The 20,433-nt window shown below is 46.4% G+C and overlaps 3 protein-coding genes across 9 annotated transcripts in view; 2 read left to right on the forward strand and 1 right to left on the reverse strand.

Annotated features, from left to right (window-relative positions):
• Nucleotides 1–6,529, forward strand: part of LOC120834518 (bromodomain adjacent to zinc finger domain protein 2B) — a 40,644-nt gene extending 34,115 nt beyond the window's left edge. For all 4 annotated transcript variants that reach the window (XM_040202559.2, XM_040202561.2, XM_040202562.2 and 1 more), the window contains 15 exons: nucleotides 13–236; nucleotides 662–736; nucleotides 850–1,081; nucleotides 1,192–1,254; nucleotides 1,354–1,498; nucleotides 1,588–2,255; nucleotides 2,376–2,664; nucleotides 2,818–2,973; nucleotides 3,098–3,252; nucleotides 3,431–3,636; nucleotides 3,857–3,989; nucleotides 4,256–4,402; nucleotides 4,545–4,834; nucleotides 5,027–5,170; nucleotides 5,276–6,529. In XM_040202559.2, coding sequence (XP_040058493.2) covers nucleotides 13–236; nucleotides 662–736; nucleotides 850–1,081; nucleotides 1,192–1,254; nucleotides 1,354–1,498; nucleotides 1,588–2,255; nucleotides 2,376–2,664; nucleotides 2,818–2,973; nucleotides 3,098–3,252; nucleotides 3,431–3,636; nucleotides 3,857–3,989; nucleotides 4,256–4,402; nucleotides 4,545–4,834; nucleotides 5,027–5,170; nucleotides 5,276–5,423 — 3,075 coding nt within the window. In that variant the 3' untranslated portion in view covers nucleotides 5,424–6,529. The remainder of the gene's footprint in view (nucleotides 1–12; nucleotides 237–661; nucleotides 737–849; nucleotides 1,082–1,191; nucleotides 1,255–1,353; nucleotides 1,499–1,587; nucleotides 2,256–2,375; nucleotides 2,665–2,817; nucleotides 2,974–3,097; nucleotides 3,253–3,430; nucleotides 3,637–3,856; nucleotides 3,990–4,255; nucleotides 4,403–4,544; nucleotides 4,835–5,026; nucleotides 5,171–5,275) is intronic.
• Nucleotides 6,530–6,546: 17 nt separating this feature from the next.
• On the forward strand, nucleotides 6,547–16,506 carry LOC120834521 (WD repeat, SAM and U-box domain-containing protein 1). 3 transcript variants are annotated; one of them, XM_040202567.2, is made up of 11 exons: nucleotides 6,547–7,358; nucleotides 8,323–8,510; nucleotides 8,991–9,080; nucleotides 10,442–10,535; nucleotides 10,920–10,953; nucleotides 11,082–11,122; nucleotides 11,497–11,603; nucleotides 12,084–12,113; nucleotides 13,592–13,768; nucleotides 15,882–16,016; nucleotides 16,103–16,506. In XM_040202567.2, exons 1-11 carry the CDS (start codon nucleotides 6,961–6,963, stop codon nucleotides 16,252–16,254), a joined length of 1,446 nt encoding a protein of 481 aa, XP_040058501.2. In that variant the 5' UTR covers nucleotides 6,547–6,960; the 3' UTR covers nucleotides 16,255–16,506. The 3 variants fall into 3 exon arrangements, with proteins under 3 accessions (XP_040058501.2, XP_040058503.2, XP_040058502.2); XM_040202569.2 differs by having other exon boundaries at nucleotides 12,087–12,113; XM_040202568.2 differs by having other exon boundaries at nucleotides 8,994–9,080.
• A 211-nt stretch (nucleotides 16,507–16,717) lies between these two features.
• The window catches only part of tanc1b (tetratricopeptide repeat, ankyrin repeat and coiled-coil containing 1b), a 75,987-nt gene continuing 72,271 nt past the window's right edge, over nucleotides 16,718–20,433 (reverse strand). For both annotated transcript variants that reach the window (XM_040202565.2, XM_078091119.1), the window contains 3 exons: nucleotides 20,227–20,373; nucleotides 19,167–19,267; nucleotides 16,718–19,058 (listed from right to left, as the gene is read on the reverse strand). In XM_040202565.2, the coding sequence (XP_040058499.2) occupies nucleotides 17,519–19,058; nucleotides 19,167–19,267; nucleotides 20,227–20,373 (1,788 nt within the window). In that variant the 3' untranslated portion in view covers nucleotides 16,718–17,518. The remainder of the gene's footprint in view (nucleotides 19,059–19,166; nucleotides 19,268–20,226; nucleotides 20,374–20,433) is intronic.

The raw sequence follows: 20,433 nt of genomic DNA on the forward strand, positions 1-20,433 counted from the left end.
TATTTCAATCAGAATAAGATTGCTTTGGGGGACCACGTGACTAATGTGGGGATCAACCGAGACAACGTGTCTGAGATCCTGCAGATTTACATGGAGGGCCACTGTGAGCAGATGGATCTGGCAGCTCTGGCCCTCAGCCTCCGGACCAAAGCATTTCAGGCCCACAGCCCGACTCAGAAGGCCTCCATGCTGGCATTCTTAGTTAATGAGCTCTGCTGCAGCAAGGCTGTGATCAGGTCCGTGCCCTCCCTTCCTCTGACTGACTTTTGCTTTTTTATTTATTTGCTTTTTTATTTTAACTTTTTACTGAAGTTTTGTAACACTGCAATCTTACTGAACTAAACAAATACTTTATGCAGGATTTATATATAGTGTCTTACTATATGTGCCTGAAGTAAATCACTTAAACTCTGTCTGAGATTGACGAGTCGTGGCATGTTTTAAATGTATTGAGGTATTGGTTTTAATTCCAAAATTATGAGGTGAATTGAGGTCTCATGGAGTTTCACAATGTTGCATCAAACGTGTCGTCCATTTTCCAATCGTGCCGGTAACACTGGAACACACCTGCTGCCTACAGCAGCATTGCTCCAAGACCTCGTACTCTAATGCTGAAAAGGTCACAGAAACATCTATGTAAATATTGTTTAATACTTTACAGTGAGATCGACAGAAACATAGATAACATTACCAACCTGAGGAAGGATAAGTGGGTTGTCGAGGGGAAACTTCGCAAGTGAGTACATGCATAATCCGAGCTGCTATTCAAAATGTCTCAACTAGTTTCTAAACTAACTCTAAATTTAAACTCTGCGCACAATATACAAGCTGTCCATTTTGTCTTCAAAGACTGAGGAGCATCCATGCCAAGAAGACTGGGAAAAGGGAGAGCAGTGTGGGCGGAGAGGACAGTCACACCTTTGTCACCCCCACCGCTAGAAACAAATGCAAGAGCAAAGAAGGGGACAGTGAGGAAGAAGAGGACGAGGATGACACCAGTGAAGACCAAGGAGAGGAGGAGGACGACGACGAGGAATCTGTGGGGACGAAAGGGAAGAAAGCAGAGATATGTGAAGAGGAGGTCAGTGATGGCATGACGCTGAGACTAAAGCCAGCGCTTAAATCATTGTTTTGTAGTTGTAAATGTCAGCAGATCCACTGGCCTCCTGCTAATGAGATCTTTCCATTTAGGACGACAGTGTGCACTCAGCCAGCATGGAGGAGCTGGAGAAACAGATAGAGAAAACATACAAGGTAGATTAAACCCTATGAGCCTGTTCATTCCCTCAGGATTCACACATCAATGAATTCAAGACTGCATAGTTCAACCTGCTGTATTCTCTGTCCCCGCAGCAACAGAGTCAGATCAGACAGAAATTATTCGACTCATCTCACTCCCTGCGCTCCATGACGGTCGGACAGGACCGCTACAAGCGGCGTTACTGGGTCCTGCCGCAGTGTAGGGGCGTCTTTGTGGAGGGCATGGAGAGCGGTGAAGGTGCAGCGCAAAACTGAGAGCTCTGATTTTGTTCACCTTTTGTCATTTCTTTTTTGGTGCACTTTTGTTAACTTTCTCATGTCATTCAGGTTATGAAGAGGCAGAGAAAGAGCGAAAAAGACTGAGGACGGCTGCGGTGATGAGGATAAAAGAAGAAGAAGAAGAACAGCAGGAAGACACAAAGAAGCCAGCGGTCTCCAGCTCAGCACAGAGCACAGACGGCGACACAACCACACCGGAGGGCCAGCGGGACATGGACAGTCTCAATCTGTTCCTTCAGAAACCTGGCTCCTTCTCAAAGCTCAGCAAACTCCTTGAAGTAGCCAAAATGTCTCGGGACGTCGATCCTCACTACGGTGTTTCTGCTAAAGTCCCTCCCGCTGTCTCTTATCCCTCATATTCTGACTCTCAGACGGCTACTGGTCAGCAGGGACTGATTGATAAATTGGTTACTTCAGTGCCGTCTCTGCTTAGTTCCCCCCAGCTCGGTAGTCCCTGGGTGACCTGCGGCCCACAGTCCATCGATCACGAGGAGCAGCTCTCTAAGATGCTGATGGAAAAGAGCAACCAGTGGTTTAGCCTTTTGCCTCGCTCCCCTTGTGACGAGTCCTCGTTCACCTCAGGCTCCAGCCCTCCGGCCTTGTCCTCCTCTCCGCTACAGACTAGCGCCACCAAACCCCCGTCCCCTATTTCCCCAGCTAGTGCCAGCTGCAGGGCTCCTACGGGGACCAATAACATTCAGCATTCTGTCTCTCAGGTTGGTTGATGGCAAAAATCGCAGTCACAATTATTTCAGAATGAGCTCCTGGAATGTTTTATTCATCACACTCGTACCAGGTTTGATCATAATTCAAAGTGTGTGTATTTTTCCCCTCAGCAAGTAAAGTCTGGCATTCATCAAAGCAGGCTGACGTGGTGCAATGTGACCGGCATGCCGACGAGTCCCGGCCTGCCCGTCCTCAATGCTTCTCTAACCCCAGCGCTGGACCGGAGCTCCCTACATGTAAAGGGTGACGGCAAAAAAGTCTTCCTTCTGGCACACAGCAACTCTGTCAACAAGAGTGGGACCCCAGAGCAACAGAGTGACAAGCCGGAGTGTGCCTCATTCCCTTCTGTGGAAGTGGCCAATACCCAGGACTACCCCAGTCCTCAGCCCATCCCCGAGGGTAAGAATGGCTCACTGCCAGTATGCACCAGTCAAATATGGCCGAGTATTTACTGCCCAGACAGGCGGTCACTCAGCTATATGACTTCTCCCCTATGTTGGGGAACAAGTTTCATGATGAGTTTTTTAAATTGTTCTTGGTGTGTGTTTGCAGATATGCTGTGTGGCTGGTGGAGGGTGGCTGACATGGAGGAACTGCACAGTTTGGTCAAGGCCCTCCATAGCCGAGGCATCAGAGAGAAGGCCTTGCAGAAACAGATCCAGAAACACATGGAGTACACAAACCAGCTCTGTGCCAATAGCAAACACTGTTAGTCCACATTTCCATCAATCAACAGACATACAATCACTCAAAACATATTATTATTATTGCTTTATATTGAATATATCAAGTTTGCTTTCAGTAGACTAAAGTTTGAAATTGTTGTCTGTAGCGATTGACGTGGCCGAGCTGAAGAAGAGGGAGCCGAGTGAGAATACCGTGGAGGGTTGGTGTGTTGAGGAGCAGGCCATGGAGGTGGACATCAGCTTGCTGCAGCAAGTCGAGGGTCTGGAGAGGAAAGTCGTATCTGCGAGCCTGCAAGTCAAGGTATCTGCAAACGGTTGTCTCATTCCTCCGTCTTCATACAAGCTCGCATAGGCATGGAAAATGTAATCAGTTGAGTTCATCTTGCAATTATCCAATGTATGCTTGTCCTTCACCGGTGTCCTCACGTTGTCTATATGTTGATTAACTGTGTCATCAAACGCAACATCACCTACCCCAGGGTTGGATGCATGGTGAGCCCCAGTCAGAGAGGGAGGATCTGGTCTACCACGAGCACAAGCTCCATGCCTCCCCTGCTCAGGAGAAGAAAGGGCAGAGAGAAACGACCCAGGAGGAGCTCCCTGGCACGGTGGTGCGACGGCCCGACAATCCCCTCGATATAGCTGTCATCCGGCTGGCAGAGCTGGAGAGGAACATCGAGCGGAGGTACTTCAGCCCTTCAGATCAAATTGGATAATGTCACTGTACCCGCACCACACCATCCTCTAGTGGAGAAGGGAAGGTTCATTCCACACAGATTCAATACGTTGCTCCTGAAACACGGGTTTCAGGCTTTTATCATTCCGCCTGAGGATGCTGCATACTGCATATGTGGTTGCTGTGAAGGCGTGCTACCGTCTCACTTTTCTCTATGATCCCATGACAGTGAGGAGGAGGTGGCGCCCGGGATGCGGCTGTGGCGTAAAGCCCTCGGTGAAGTCCGCAGTTCGGCTCAGCTGTCACTCTGCATTCAGCAGCTGCAGAAATCCATTGCCTGGGAACGATCCATTATGAAAGTGGTTGGTGACAGTCTCTCATAATCACAGATTGTATAAATTATAGATCTTTTTTTTGTTACCAAGTACATAAACCTCCTTAAACGCATTAAAAAAATAACATAAATCTGCCTAGAAGGGTTGTTGTCAGGCATCGACCGTATCAGTATCAACATCATTCAATGATTAATCAACATCATTTCATTCTCCTGGCTGCACTGACATTTCTTAATACCTATAGTTTTTATAGTGATATCTCAGTTTGAATTCCCAACTTCACTTGTTTCCAGCACTGCCAGCTCTGTCAAAAGGGGGATAATGAAGAACTGCTCTTACTCTGTGACGGCTGTGACAAAGGCTGCCACACTTACTGCCAGATACCCAGAATCACTACGGTACCTGACGGCGACTGGTTTTGCCCCACTTGTGTAGCAAAGGTACACCGGCATGCCGATTGTCTATACCACTCTTACAGTAGCTCACATTTATCATATGATAATGCACACATGCAGTGAATTGATTAGATTATTATGTTTTCTGTGCCTCTTCACCGGACCCCTGTGCTTTTATGTCATTCAGGGCAGAGGCCAGTCTGCCTGGAGTCGGAAGCAACGGAGCCGAACAGCTGGAGGAGGGAAGAAAGGCAGCGAGGTAAAACAAAACAGTAACTCATCTGCGGTAGGAGAGCTCATCAAAGGAGAGGCTGCCAGCGGCAACAGCGCGCCAAAGAAAGCTACCAAGGAGCTCAAAAAGAGGAAAGGAGATGACAGCCCCCCCTGCTCCCAGACCAGGCACATCAGCCCTCTGTCCTGTGTGAAAAAAGCTAAAACGACCAAAGACTGTAACACGGATGGGCTGATGATGTGCCGGTACGCATGAACATATGGTCGCTGCATGCACAGCAGCATCCACTTGACCTCCTCTGGAAGTCATGAACATTGTTTCTATCAGGCAATGTCATTTCATACATTATCCCAAATGGTTTTCAAAAAACGTTTTCTAACCGATTAAAGTGACTAGTTTGAAATTACATCACCTTTTTTTTCACTTGTTCTCTCCAGAGTGTTGCTGGACGAGCTGGAGGGCCAACGGGACGCGTGGCCCTTCCTCACGCCAGTCAACCAGAAAGTCGTCCCGGGATACAGGAAGGTCATCAAAAAGCCCATGGACTTCTCCACCATCAGAGAAAAGCTTAGCAACAACCAGTAAGCGCGTCACTGTCAAAATGCTGTTTTGTTTTTTTAGTAGACTCATGAATTCATGACTTATCTTATTTTTTTAATCAAAACCTTTTTTCTATTTATTTTCAGGTACTTTAATTTGGAAGCTTTCATCATTGACGTGAACCTGGTTTTTGATAACTGTGAAAAGTTTAACGAAGATGATTCCGAAATAGGACAAGCCGGCCACAGAATGAGGACATTTTTTGACAAACGATGGGCTGAACTGCTGGAGTGACCATTAGCTTGGTGGACTTTCAATGCTGCTCTCTGCATAGCATACTTCCCCTGTGACACTAAATCAATAAATAGGTGATGATACCACTGACGTGCAATGGGATAAGACGTGATACTACTGCTGAGAAAACACACTTCATGAGTTCATTTGTTAAAGTGCAATACTGTTTTCTTTATCAGAATACACTGGCTCTTGGGATCAACGTTGTATTTGGACCTTTCTGCTTTGGGGATTTCCACTGTACATAGACCTTTTGCTTCTTTTTTTATCATCAATACTTAAGTTTAATGTACATGTGCATATTTATTTTCTCAAGTATTTATGTTCGGGTCACTCTTTTCTAAAAACAAAAAAGCAGGACATGGCACACAGCTTTAAAAAAAATATATCAAAAGATTGTTTTATGAACCATTCAACCATGAACTAGCCAATCAAAAAAAAAAACGTTTACAGCTCTTTGACTATAGTGTGCCAACAGTACTACTGTTAATCTGCGAGTTAATTGTGTAAAGTACCAGGAGGTATAACTCATGCCTTCAAATCGTATTTCTAACATGTATAGAGTGTACATACAGTACAGTCTTGTTAAAATATTGTTTATGTATAAGGATGATTGTAGCACTTCATATGTCTTATACTGTACTCTGCCTGAATATCCACTCAAACACTGGTCTCAATATTGTAGTGCCTGACCTCTGACGTCTAAAGAGTGTGTGGAGGAGTTTGCTTTTTTTCTATTGTGTGTGTGTGTGTGTGTGTGTGTGCCCGCCATTTGTGTTCTGCACAATATACTGTAGGGAAAAAGTAATATTCTTAAGAGCCTCTCCGAAAACAATTGATGTGGTGCTTCTACTGTGTTTCATCTCCAAGCATTTTCTTCAGCCAGTCCTGTCAGACATCCTGTGGGCAGATGTAAGACTGCTTTAATCCAGCTGTGGGTCACAGTCTAGCGGAGGCATCTCCAGACAGCTGAAGTCAGAAGACCTGAAGTAACTGTTTTCTTTTGTGTTATGGATATTGTGAAATGAGTAGCAACTTTTGTGGGAATATTATTTTTGACTAGTGAGTGTATGGCACAGATATAATAAACCTGTTTTTCAAAGTAACACGTTAAGTCCTTTTACTACCCTGCTGAGTGATCTGCATTTTTATAATCTGGCCATGTTTTAATCATAGATATATGAAATATATATGTATTTGGTTGAAATGATCTGAAATTAACAATGCATTTATTGTACTTGTCAACAGGGTACCTTCAAATTAAACAGACAAAACATAACATTAAATATGCGGCTTCGAACATTGTAGACTCAATAAGTGTCACGTGACTGATAACAGCCGGACTTTAGAGCTGAAAGCGGAAGTACTTCACAAGAGAAACAGTCCAAATGTTGAAGCGACGACAGTAAACGCTTTGCTGTATTTGAACAAAACGTTAGAGGGACAGACATCAGTCCCCAAACGTCTCGCCCCTTTCTCTTCACAAGCCAGATATTTGTGGCGTTTCTTGCGTGAGTGAACGTCTCCCTCTCCCGAGATGACGTCATTGCTCCACACTCTCCGGCACCACGCAGACGAGGTCAGCTGCTGCTCCTTCTCGCCGTCGCTCCTGGCGACCTGCTCCGGGGACAAAACCCTCCGCGTTTACAACACGGCCGACTTCTCGGAGCTCCCCTTTTCCCCGCTGTCGGGCCACGGTTACGGCGTCCACTGCTGCTGCTTCAGCTCCTGCGGCCGCCACCTGCTCAGCTGCTCCACGGACGGCTCCGCCATCGTGTGGCACGCGGGGACGGGCGAGGTGGCCGCGGTGCTGGTGCACCCGGCCCGCAGTCCGCTCCGCGCATGCGCGGTAGCGCCGGACTCGTCCCTGGTGCTGGCAGGGGCCTGCGATGGCACCGCGGCCCTCTGGGACTTCCCCTCCAAGGCCTTACGCAGGTGCGGCGTGCCGATCGTCGTCAGAGCGACCAGGGGCCACATTCCTGCCTAGTCACGGCTTTAATGTGGTTGTCTATCAATGGGGATATTCGTGAGTGCTTTCAGCAAATTCCGGGAGAAAATGGGCCTCCCTAGTTTTTCAGAGCCCCACAAAATTAGTCTTCAATTAGCTTTTTTTTAAATTGAATTTTCAATCAAACCAGAATCATTTTATCGGAATCCGACAAGCTGCAGCCAGCATCTTTGTTTTTCTACTGATAATTAATTATGGGATGATCTTAATAGTTGTTTGACTGACATTGATTTCTTTTGGGCGAATGGTTGGACAACCTGACATTGAAGGTTTTTCCTTGAATTTGGTACTCCGACCCAAGATGGCTTACTTGGTTAAACCGTACTGCCTTTTCCATCACATCCCGATTCTAAAATATTTCAATTGATTGTTTTGTCAGAGCCACACCCACTTCAAACCAATGAGAAAACAAAAAAACGAACTCATGAAACATGTTTGGCCAAATATTTTATATTAATTTGGAACCTTTTTGTTCTAAACATAGACTTTGTTGAAAAAATAAGGTTTTCTTTGCCGTAAAACATCCATGACTCTTTGACTTTTGCATCCTTTCTTTGTTTAGTTCTTTGTAATTAATTGAACTAATATTCTATAAGCCATATTAGTTGCTTCTTTTGTTGGCTAACTTGAGGCCGGTTTAAGAAAAGAGGCTCACAATGAACTTCAGATGGACAACTTCCTGAGATTAACTGATTGAGATCACACATGTTAATAAAACTGTCTTTTCGTAACTCTTTATCTAATACAGCTTTCACGAACACCCTCAAGGCTCTCCACCATGTTTCTATTGGATCCCATTAAACTGGGTCCAGCTCTCCAAAGAGAGCTCAACGTTTTAAGCTCCGAGCCGTGATCAAAGAAGTCTTCCTCAAACATTGCCTGTATTTGCAGGTGCAGCGCAGTGAGTGAGTCCAGCGTTGCGGCGTGCTGCTTCTCTCCCTGTGGCCAGATGTTTGTGACCGGCTGCACCCGCGGAGACCTCAAACTGTGGGACACGGACGTCTCCCTCCTGCACGTTGAGAAGGACGCCCACGACCTGGGAGTCGCCTGCTGCAGCTTCGCACCGCAGTTCAAAGTCGGTGAGTTCAGCTAAATCAACCACAAAACATGTTTTCATTTTGTATTCACTTATTAATGTTGGTGTTTAGACATGCGGTTGGGTCATTTATTTGTTGATGCTTTGAAATATTTCTCATTGAAGTCCTTTTATGGAGCAAACTTTATGGTACGATTTTCTTTCATGTCTATTTATTGATGCTTTTTCCTGCTGTTAACCGAACAGAATATCTCTGGGTTTCTTCAGCACGTAGTACTTCTACTGTTAAACTATCTAAAAAACTGTTTATCTTACAGCATTTTCTTTTTTCAGTTAATCTTTAAAACATTAATTCATTCTGCGCGGATAAGTTGAAATAATTAACGATGGTTGGCAGTAACTTAAAAGAAATTCTACAATCCCAACACTACATTTATGCCACATGCAGTGTAAAAGTAAACCGTCCGTCCGATTATCTTTTGTCTTCTTTAGTTGTTTAAGTCAGCCATGTTTTTTTTGGCAGCAGATGGCCGCCGTGTGGAGTTCCGACTGGCCTCCTGTGGACAGGACAGCCGGCTGACGATACGCGTTGTCTCCCGGCGTGACGGCGCAGGTAGGCCGGCCCCTCTGCATGCTTCCTCCCCTCGGAGCTCTCTCACCCCGTTGCACACGAGAGAGCGACACGGAGAGAACCTGCCGACCGCGTTAACCTTGAGGCCGCTCCGCAGAATGCAGGAATTTTATTAGTGTGCGGAATAAATCAGCTGCGGAAAGACCGCTCGAGGACATTTTGCTGAAATACAGCAGCTGCAGAGGATCAGGTGCACACAGAACATCCGCTGTGACATTCACATCTTGTGCCGCCTGCGGCAGCACGCAGACGTTTAGTGTCCGTCCGCACGCTGCATTTTTGTCAGTGTGTGAACATGCCTCACCTGTTGTTAATTCCTATGTAGCGTCGCCGTGGCAACGAGAGGATGCTATGTGTCGCCACGCGATGACCCGCTGCGGTCCGTGGGGATTTTTTCATCACGCTGCAGCTTTTAGAAAAACACAGAACAATTCTCTTTAAAATGTATCTCTTCACATGCTCTGGAGGAGCTCGCAACAAAAGCTGAAATGTGCATTTATCTTTTCAATATGGTTGCATGCTTAGAATAAGTCCATTTTGAAACTGGGATTGACGTCTGAATAGAGCATTCTTCTTGGTGCGTAATGTACGTTTCCAGCAGTATATATTTATGCTTCCATATATAAAATAAATGCTCTTGATTGAGCACATTTTTCATGTCTCGCAGCCTTTTCTCCCAGCGCGACGCCTCTCAATTACACGTGTCATTTAATTCATTTTCTCAAGTGTGCAGCTTGATTTCTTCAGGTTTGATAATACGGGTTTTTTTTTTTCTTCCTGAATGAGCGGTAGGGGCACTTCACATCATGAATATGCATGCAAATAACAAATGGAGCTCCCACAGAGCCTGGAAACAGTACATTTTAGTCTAATGGCAAAGAGGTTTAGTTACTACTATACTAATTTACAGGCCAGCAATTTAAACGCTGCCCCAGATGAGCTGAATTTTCCACATAGGATTCATAAACGATGTATTGTTACTCCGTACTCGTGTGTCTTTGTGTCGTAAGATGTGCATGTCTCCGTTCCTAAGACATCCTCTGTTCCTAAGCAGCGCAGGTGGCACAGCTTCAAACTGGCAAGCGGGAAGAGCGGGGTGGGTGGGTGGGGGTGTGTGTGTGTGTGTGTGTGTGTGTGTGTGTGTGTGTGTGTGTGTGTGTGTGTGTCAGGGTTATTTGGCACATTTGTCTATTAGCATCAGAGTGTTTCTTGGTCAATTTAAGGACAAATTACAGGAGGCCACATAGAAGTCCAGTTTATACTGTGTGTGTTTGTTTGTGTATGTTTTGGTTAACGTAGACAGAGTGACGTCCCCTGAGTAAACGCGTGTTTGTCGTCCTCAGACTGGGGGATGAAGTTGCTGCACACTTTTACCAGCCAGGTGTCTCCCGTTCTGTCCTGTGCCTTCTCTTGTGATGGAGAGCTGCTGGTTTCGGGGTAACTCACCACGCGCATCGCCCCATTACTCTTAAATAACTCTAACAAACCCCCCCTGTGCTGCCAACGGAGTATCGACTTATTATTTGTTCTTTGCTTTGAACTCATTTGGGGGTCTATTTGGTTCAAATGAGTCTTGCCTCCATGTTTTGAAATGCTCTTTATTTGCCCGTGCTGTAAACAGCAGATGCCACTGCTGAGCACCGATACGGCTGCTTCTTGAGCGGGTGTGTTTTGTTCTGTTTACTCTTCGGTTTGCATCGCTCTTTTAATTCAAACGCACCGAAGGTTAATCTGTTCTCTTAAACCGTTAAATCATCTGTGTGTTTCAACAACAGCGTGGATAAAAATTCTGCAAATAACTTTCCTCTAATTATTCAACAGTTCGGTGGATAAAAGTGTTGCAATATATGATGCGGTAAGTAAAACACTTAAATAGCTTTTTCTGTTTTTCAGTTAATTACTTTCTAAATAATGTAATCCCCCCCCCCCCCCTGTAAACACAGACAACACAAAGGTCCCTGTTCTGTCCTGCTTTGTTTCCAGAACCGGGGATCCCTGCTGCACACTCTGAAGCAGCATGACGGGTAAATGAGCTGGACCTCCTGCAGCTGTGCCGTCTCTGCAGCCACCAGACAAACGACCACAGACTTCTGGATGAAAACATGTGATTGTTGCCTGATTAGTTTCCCCCCCAGAAGCACTTTGTACAGGGATGCAATAGAATACCCTCCAGCGCTCTGACAGCCACTGAGGTGGCACCACAGGTGGACACCGGCTGAGCCCTTTGAAGCACTTGAAAGGATCTAAGATACAGGACGATCTAAGACTGGATTTTAATTTATATTTTATTAAGCGTAGATGGAGGATGACCTTTTTTAAAGCCGATCTCTTCCTGTGCCGATTTTATCCCGTTATACGCACGCTTCACATTTCTGCTCCTCTTCCTCCTCCCCCGCAGGTACGTGACCACTGTGGCTCTGTCTCCCACCGCGCCGCGGATCGCAACGGGGTCCATGGACCGAACCGTAAACGTGTGGGGAATAGGAGAAGAAGTCGGCGGAACAGGTGAAATGTTGTTTAAAAAGTGCCCAATCACAGAAATCTGTTAGCGGTGGTTCAAAGCCTCCCTGGAGAGAGTTTAGGCAGATATCCAGCCAGCGAAGCTCCCATTACATGCGTTTTGCTGTCTGGCTGCAGTCGTTGTCGTTGACGTTTATTGGTGCAGCCGGGCGAAGTACCGCTGAGCCTCACAGAGCTGTTGTGAATCCTCTCTAGAGAAGTAAGTTGCAGCCCAACATGAAAGAAAACATTAGGAATAGCAAATGAAGAGGTGCAATCGTTAGACATTGGGAGGCCTCGAGGTTTCATCAGGGCAGCGTCCCATCTGCCGCGCTTAACGTCGACAACGCCAATTCCATCCTATTGAAGATCTGCTGTTTGTCCCTTTTACCTCTTTACTTTCTCTCCGTCTCCCCCTTTTTCCATTTAATCGTCTTGTCTTTCTTGTCAAATATTGAAGGTATTCTCTTTTATGTCTTTCTGCAGCAGCTGAATCAAAGCAGACCGTGTGCCAAGGTAAATACAAGCATCACTGTTATTCACAGCGCTCCTCTGTGTTTATCAGGTTTCTATAGCTACTGTATGTAGGCATAGACGCCCGACGGTACTTTAGTAAAGCTAATGGAGATCCAAGAAAAAGAAAATAGCTACTGCCTGGCTTTGAAGGATAAGGCTGGCATTATCCACTATGTGTCTAATGCCAAGAAATCCCATTAAAAGACTAAAACAACAACGCGTCGGTCCGTCTCTTGACGCTTTCCACAGCCCGTTTGTTCCTGCTGAACCGTTCAAGGTGCATCGCAAATGTGTCGTTCTGTATTTGAATAGAGGCTCAGACACTCGGTGAAACGTATTGGCACAGTAGGTGTGACTCTGATTGGTGCAGCCTCTTTTCCCTCATGGTTTAGAAAAATAATATCTGCCGCCCGACAACAAACGACGGTGCCGTCAGTCACAGCCGTACGCAGTGATTAGTTTCTATTAGCAAATGTTAAACTTAACTGAGCTGGCAGCCAAACATCATATCGTCTGACCGGTATTGTCGGTATTGTCACAAGGAAAACAGGCCAGGCTCCACGTCTCCAGTCTCGTCCTGTGAGTAAAGGGGGACGCTGACAAAACCTCAGTGTAGACCGACAGACTACGTAGCTCACCTGGCTTACAAACGGCTCGGATCCCCGGGGAGGAGCCGGGAAACGTTCCTGGGATGACAGAAAATGGACTGAGGGACGGTGAAGAGAGAGAAAGATGTATACGATAAATCCCTCCATGTAATCAAGTCGGAGCAGTCCCAGTCTGCAGGGAGGCTCTGAGGAGGTGCAGACCCAATAAATGGACGTTTCCACTCATTGTAACTGTGCTTGAGTTATGCAAGCAAAGCTTTACTTTACAAAACAAGGAGACAACACTGCTCTGCTTTAGTGTCAGTTCTGTCACGCTTACCTAAGAGGGAAAACCTGAGGGTAAATATCAGCATCTTGCAGTAGTATCCAAAAGTCAATGCAGACGTGCTGTCATGCGATTCAACAATCCCAAATAAAGAGCACATGACGTACAGGTCTCAGGCAGGTTGCCGTTGAAACCACAGGAAACTACACATTGGTAAAGTATCGTTGGGCCTGGCGGCATCAGGGGGGCTCGACTTAACGTGTTGGCGGCTTGGTAATGAGTAACACCTCCGGGCTTCAGGGTTCTCCTCCACGCAGACAACGTCTGGCACTCGGGTGACAAATGACGGCCGCTCGCTCATTGCTGCACAGTCGTGAAGTAACACAAACCAGTGGATCGACTTTTTCTTTAGTCACACGCTCGTGTAAGAGGTCAGGGATCCGTGTGCAGGAAAGTAATTGTCACTTCCATATCGGCTCAGAGGGAGCGCGGCCTTTTCTGTGCAATGTGAGAGAAATTGTTTGTTTACATCGGGGGGGGGGGGGGGGGGTTATAATTGTTATAATAGCAGGGCACTTGCTCCCTTCCTGTTGTGCGTTTTGCAGGGAGGAAGTTGCCGGGTCACCGCAGCCTGCTGGTGGCTGATTGGTCCGAGGAGGATGTGCACACTTGGCTGTGTGAGGAAGGACTGCAGGAGCTTGCCGGCATCTTTGAAGCCAACAACATCGACGGAGCAGAACTCGACCGGCTGAGCGGGGAAACAGCAGCGGAGCTGAGAATCGGTGAGGTCCAAACACGATAATGCATAGAGTACAGTACACACACACACACACACACACTGTCACAGGGACCCTGGGACTCAGTGTTTTTGTGGGGATTTACAGTTTGATCCTAAAACCTGACACACTTCAATTGGATAGCATGGTATAAGCAGTTTCTTTTCTTTTTTAACTTTTTATTGATGTTCTGATTTATAAATTTTTTGCCCCACAACTCTTCCCCAAACAGCGATGTGATTTAGCCGCAACGTTTCTATCCGCTTACACAATGACAAATCACGCTGCGAGGACAGTATCCAACGCGATGACCTTTTACGTAGAAAACAATGATAATCCCGCTGAAAATAAGATTAGTCCCTCCAGGGTCGTCCAGGGTCACTGTGCAAACTGCAGCCAGCAGGCGACTGAACACCATGTGAGAGCTGACAACGCGCACGTCGCTTATCATGTAATTAGTTTTTACACCTGAGTAAGTATTTCTGGTAGATTTTTTTCTCCCTTTTTCTATACATAGGCACACTGACTTCTGGCTTAAGTTTCAGTCGCCATGTTTATTATTTGAGTTATCAGTAAAAAAAGACTAAAGTTGGTAGAAAGTTATGGTATTGGCGAAGGAGGGTGGGGATCGTTTTTGTTTAAACCCTGGTGCCAAATGTGTAAAGGTTTATGTCTAAAGAAAAATGTATGTAGGCACCCTTTGTATCAGATTCACACATGAATATATACGGCACCTGTATTGTCATTAATTCCGTATTCTTATTGCCAACAAATCTATGATCTCAAGAGTATGCAAAGCATTTTGCAATAAATAATATTATTGATAGTATTGTTTTTATAAATGCGCCTTTGACTCCCTTATGAATCCAGGCAAAAATCCTAAACATGATTAAATCCCAAAGACTCATTATTTGTGCACAAGATCAATGCAGAATTTACATTCCGTTGAAATAACTCATTTTGATAGTTGTTCGCTTGTAAGTTGTGCTCTCCGTTTAGCATTTCAGCAGCGTACATTTCAGCTGAGCTCATTTTGGGGAGAACTTAGCAGACAGTTGACCCACTGCGTGAATGCCATGAAGCCCAGAAAAACCGTCTCTGCTCTGATTGTTGGTACTCTGTGCCGCCTGTAATCATGTAAATAGCTGTATCACAGCCCCACCCTTAATCACAGCAAAAACGCCCTTCTGGCTATTGTTTGCTTTAATTGGACGGCAGTAGTCATGGTAAAAAAAAACAAGAGCAAAGTTGACTCACAGCGCAAAGCTCGTCCGCTGGACCGAGCATCTCTTTTCCATGTGTTTAGTGTCCTCCGTCACCACAGAATGAGGACAGAGATTTCCTGTCCTTTTTTGTGCCGTGTAACCCAACAACTACCACGTCCCACGCATGCCGTTTGTGTGCATACACACACAAATTAGATCCATGCTCACTTTGCTTAATGAAATATTCATGAATCTTTGAGGCGGAGGGGGAGTTCCTCTCGGATATAATTCAGTGTCTGTGTGGAGACAGCCTCATTCTGCAGTTTTTATTGTAGCGTCTCATCAAATTATCAATCTAAATGTAAAGTGGACCGTATAGTATGAATAGCTTCAGTCCTTATGAAATATGTGGGAACGTCTAATGTTAAACCTTTTAGAGCTGGCAAGGGTTGTTTTTCTATGTGCAAGCAATTCATTGGATGCATTTAGGAAGCCAATAGGTTCAGTGTGTGTCATCAACCTTTTGATTGAATCTTACAAGAAAAAAAGTGATGTTGCTTAAAGTGTTTATAATTGCTGCTGCATCTCCTTGTTTTACCGTAGTTTAATGCCCCAGTCTTAGTCATGTGCACTTGAATGCTCGGCTTCCTCCATCTCTATTTTCTGCTCTCACGTATGAGGGTTACAATAAGACGGACTCACGACATGTAATTTGCTATAAAAATCAAATGAAATATAGAAGGAAGGATTCGCTCGTTCCTACATTTCCAGAATATCTCTTGGTAAAACTACTTAAACTGAACAATGTTATTTGTACGTAAAACAACACATCACTAATCACGAGGGGTTAAAGTTCCGCCTCCATTGTAAAGATCTAAGCTGAGTTTGCTGCACATGATGTTTTTGGTTCTTAGAGTCCGTGGGCCTCCGCGGTCGTCTTCTGAGGAAAATTCGGGCCTTGCGGGCCGAGCAGAGTGGTCCCGATGGCCCCGACGAGTTTCTGTGTCCAATCACCAGAGAGCTGATGAAGGATCCCGTCATTGCTGCAGGTTAGACCACCAATGCTGGAAAACAAACCTGTCTGAGCGTGTGTAAGGTGTCTCAATGTGTGTGTGTGTGTGTGTGCGCTCCACAGACGGGTACTCCTATGAGCGAGAATCCATCCAGAGCTGGATTAAAGGCAAAAACCAAACCAGCCCCATGACGAACCTGGTGCTGCAGACCACGCTCCTGACCCCCAACAGGTCTCTGAAGATGGCAATAACACGGTGGACCTCGAGCAAGTAGAAAGAAGCTCACAGGAACTATGCAATTAATCTGGAGCTGCTCATCATCGGCACGACACAGAATCCAAAATGTCAGATAAGTAAAAAGATATTTACTCAGTAAAGAATCCTAGTAAGGGAAACATTATATTTGATGATACGATCACGGAAAGCAATACTAATAATCTATATGAATAGATTGAGTAGCTTGCTTCTAATTTTAAGCATCTTCCATTGTCCTGTAATAAATGGTCACTGTTCGTTTTCTTCAAAATGAAAAGCCTCATTTTAATCAATGCACTGTAGGTTTGATAAGCGCTGGCTAATATTATCAAACTTTACATTTTATTTCACATAGTGTAAACAAAATATGCCCCATTGTCCTGTAATGCACATCTTAGTATCCATTATGCTGCTAAAAAGGATCAACAATCATTAACTCCTCTTATCTTGAGCTGGAGAATAAAAGTCAGTGGACCTGTTGGTTTCTTTCCTCAGCAGGTTTTTATTTCTCTCCCATGGTGGCTATGGCGGTAATGTTCTATTACAGTATGTGATCACGGCTAATAAAGCTCACAATACTGAAAACATGGCAACAATTGCATTTAACGCACATATTTAAATGGCACTGCGCCCCAAAACCATTTTTTATAGCATACAGTCAAACGTTTTCGAGAATCATTCAAATGTTTCATAAGCTGTGCAAAAATAACTATATAAAATATATTGCTTTAACAATTAACGAAGCCATTGGCGCTGTAAATAAATTAAACTAGACAGCAACAACAAGCCGATAGAGAAAGGATTTCAATTCAATGTTAATGGTGATTTATATAACATACAAACATTTAACAAATGTTTGGTTTTTTAACCGTTAACACCTTTTAAACAAGTCTCAATTTGTCAATACACTTAACATAGATCTTCACGGGGAAAATACATATTTATATAATATACACAAGATGATCCATAACATCCTTCGTAAAACACAGGAATGCCCGTCCTTTCATTTCTCTTCTCTCAGCACCATGAACCCAGTTTCCCTTCCACCACTATGCGTCACTGAATATGTTGTTAAAGCACTTGTGCGGCCTAATTTTGTATAAAGTGCTCACTGTCACTTCCTTCAGTGCAATGTCTCCAGCTTGGCTGAGTGACGGCCTTCTGACGGTACTTCATTCGGCTTAAAAGACGCACTCTTCTTCTCGGGGTTTGGTTTTAAAAAGAAAAAATTTGCTTTGTTTCTGTGCACTGTGGACGGTACGAAAACGGCAGAGCAAACCTCTCTACACGTTGGACTCTATAAACGATCGCTTTGGTTTCATCGACGCCCCGTGGATGGCCGGATTGTCTCGGGCGAGGCCGGGCGGCTTGGCTTTACCGTCCATGAACGGGTGCGCCATCGCCAGCGCCGGCTTGGACTCTTTGTAACAGTTGGCGACTTGGCAGAACTTCTCCGTGAATTCCTTGGCGTGCATGCCGTTCTGCAAGCTGCCCACGGCACCCTGAGGTGGCGGAGGCTTGCGCTGCTCCTGGTAAGTGCTCGCCGTTTTGGCGTAAGGCGGCTCGCACTCGACGGGCAGCAGGCCCATCGCCGACATGTTGTGACACGCTAGGCCGTCCGCCGAGTGGTTCAGCCAGCTGCGGCCCGCCGACTGCAGGCCCGGGTAGCTCTGCAAGCCGTGTTGCTGCTGCTGCTGTTGAAAGCGTGCTTTCCTGTCCGTTACGCCCATGAAGGGTCTGGGTTTGTACTCTGCCGCGGCGCCGGCCTGCTGGCCGTGCTTCGTTTTGTCAGAGATCTTGGTGCGGACATCGGGTCCCAGCTTGCCGCTGTCCGATAGGCTGCTGCTGGACGCGAGGCTGCTGGTGGAACTGGACACGCGCATGCTGCCGCCTCCTCCTCCTCCCTGTGATCCCATCGCTTCCTTCCCTGGTTCCGCGGGATTCCCCTGCGGTCCGGGACCAGAGCAGGCCAAACCGTCCAGGGAGGACGCCGAGTGGAAAGACAGCCGGTCTTGCCCCTGACCCTTGTAGCTGCTGCAGGATGAGTGAGAAACCTGGGGGGACTGAAGGTTCTCCTTTTCACAACTGTGACCCGTGGAGGCCGCCCCCAGCGACACGCGGTTCCCGTACACGGGCTCGTCGGCTGGGGACGGCAGAGGGCTGATGTCGATGCCCGGGCCCGGCTTCAGCGCGCTGGACATGTGTCGGCTCGGTAAGGGACTGGAGGGAGCGTACTGAGATTTGGCCCCTGGCACGCGGCCCCCCGCGGCTCCTCCCCCGGCCTGCATTGAGCTCATGTGCTGGTTGGTCTTGACAATCTGGGCTTGCTTGGTCGGCTGCAACACCAGGCCGTGTTGGGCCAGCGCCTCCCGGTGCTCCCGAGGGTACCGGTGGGGGGGGAGCCTGCCGGGGCCCGGCGGCGAGCCGGGGCTCTGACTCTGGCGTCCCGAACTGCTGTCGGCAGGCTCCGAGGGTGAGCGTCTGGTGGACCAGCAGGCCCCGCCTCCTCTGTCGTGCAGCGAGGCCTCAGACTCCTCGTCCTCTTCCTCCTCCTCTTCCTCCAGGATGTCTGTTGGTCCTTCCGTGCTCCTGGCTCGGCTGTGCTCTGAAGTGTCCTCTTGTGCCTTGTCCTGCTCCTGGTCCGACTCGTGGCCTCCAGAAGCCTGGCAGGAAGACGCTGCCGCCCCGGCGACTCCTTTAGTCTGAGCGCGCTGCATCTGTTTACACTCGTCCTCCACTCGAGCCAGCAAACGGCGGATTTCCCGGTTATTGGGGCACAGCTTGGCCGCTTCATGCAGGTCAGCCAGGGCGGTGGTAAACTGCCTGCAGATAGAGAGTGTGAAGAGAACCATTGTTACCGGATCCAGACTGCATGACTCAGCGACAATAAGAACCACAGGAGCCGAGCTGGAGCGCTGCTCGATAGTTTACCTGCTGCTTCTTTTAGCTCTTGCTCGGGCATAGTAGGCCTCATAGGACTTGGGTTTCAGCTCCAGTGCTTTTGTGGCAAACTCCTCAGCCATCCCAAAATCCTACAATCAATAAATTAGTAAGCAATGTGATGATGAAACGATACAGCACACAAGTTTCCCTCACTTTGAGTTAACTGTAGTTTAAAACTAATGAGCAACAACATTTGCACGCTGTTGCTATAGCGACACAGAAAGAGAACCTCCGGGTGAATGTTCCCGACTTTTGGGACGTAATCACAATTATGCAGAAAGCCTTCAGTCATTTGGTAAATAAATGTCAGGTCCAATAGATTTTTTTTTTTGTTCAGTGAGTTCTCTCTTCTCGTCACAGAGACTGAGTGAGCCGACCCGCCAGAACACGCAGGAATTGAAAACATTTGAGTCCACTGTAGCTTCGTCGTCCTTGTTCCAACACTAGCAAGCTTCCCGCACCCACACATGCTCAACTCGTTTCACGAGCCCCTGGTTGCCGATTTGTCTTTGCCTAAAATGTTTCCATGACATTTGAAATACTTTCCAGGAAAAAAGATGAAGCCCAATCAGTTTTATTAAAAAAACTGAAGCTAAGTTTAAGGTGAAAAGAAAAGTTTTGCTGAATGGTTGAAAGGATCACAGGATAAGCTTCTATTGCCAGGAATAATAATTGCCAACAAAAGTATGAGTTTGGGATGTGTATAATAAAGGAAAGAAATTCTGAAAATATGTTGATCAACTTGATAAAAGGTGCCTCTTTGTTAAATTTGTATTTTCACTTGTCCCCACGTCACATTTACGTCACTCTTATGTGAGCAGCTGGGTTTGTGTGCCACGTTTGTATGAATTGAAAAGCCTTAAAAGAAAAAAAGGGTGTTTCTTCAGCAAATAGTGATGTATATACTGATTCCCCATAACGTTCCTGATTCATACTGACTGACGAGTAAAACTCCTTGAACAAACAGTCATTAAAGGATCCTGCTAAAAATAGCAGCACTAATTTGAGGAACAAGGGAAAAAAGTGGAGTGTCTCTTGAGAGGCTTACATTGGTTTTCCTGCGACAGCGGGAGAGATTGAGGTACAGAGAGACCCTCAGGTCTTTAAATGCCTTCAGGTCGTCACCAAAGCCTTCTCTAGGAAACTTCCTCAGGGCGTACTGGTACCGCTGGGCCGCCTCCTTCATCTTCCCTTTCTGGAGGACACACGGAGGGCAAAAATGCAATGAAGCAAGATACTCCTGCAAAGCTGTTGT

The sequence above is a fragment of the Gasterosteus aculeatus genome, chromosome 16, assembly GCF_964276395.1.
Source record: "Gasterosteus aculeatus chromosome 16, fGasAcu3.hap1.1, whole genome shotgun sequence".
In the NCBI taxonomy this organism is placed as follows: domain Eukaryota; kingdom Metazoa; phylum Chordata; class Actinopteri; order Perciformes; family Gasterosteidae; genus Gasterosteus; species Gasterosteus aculeatus.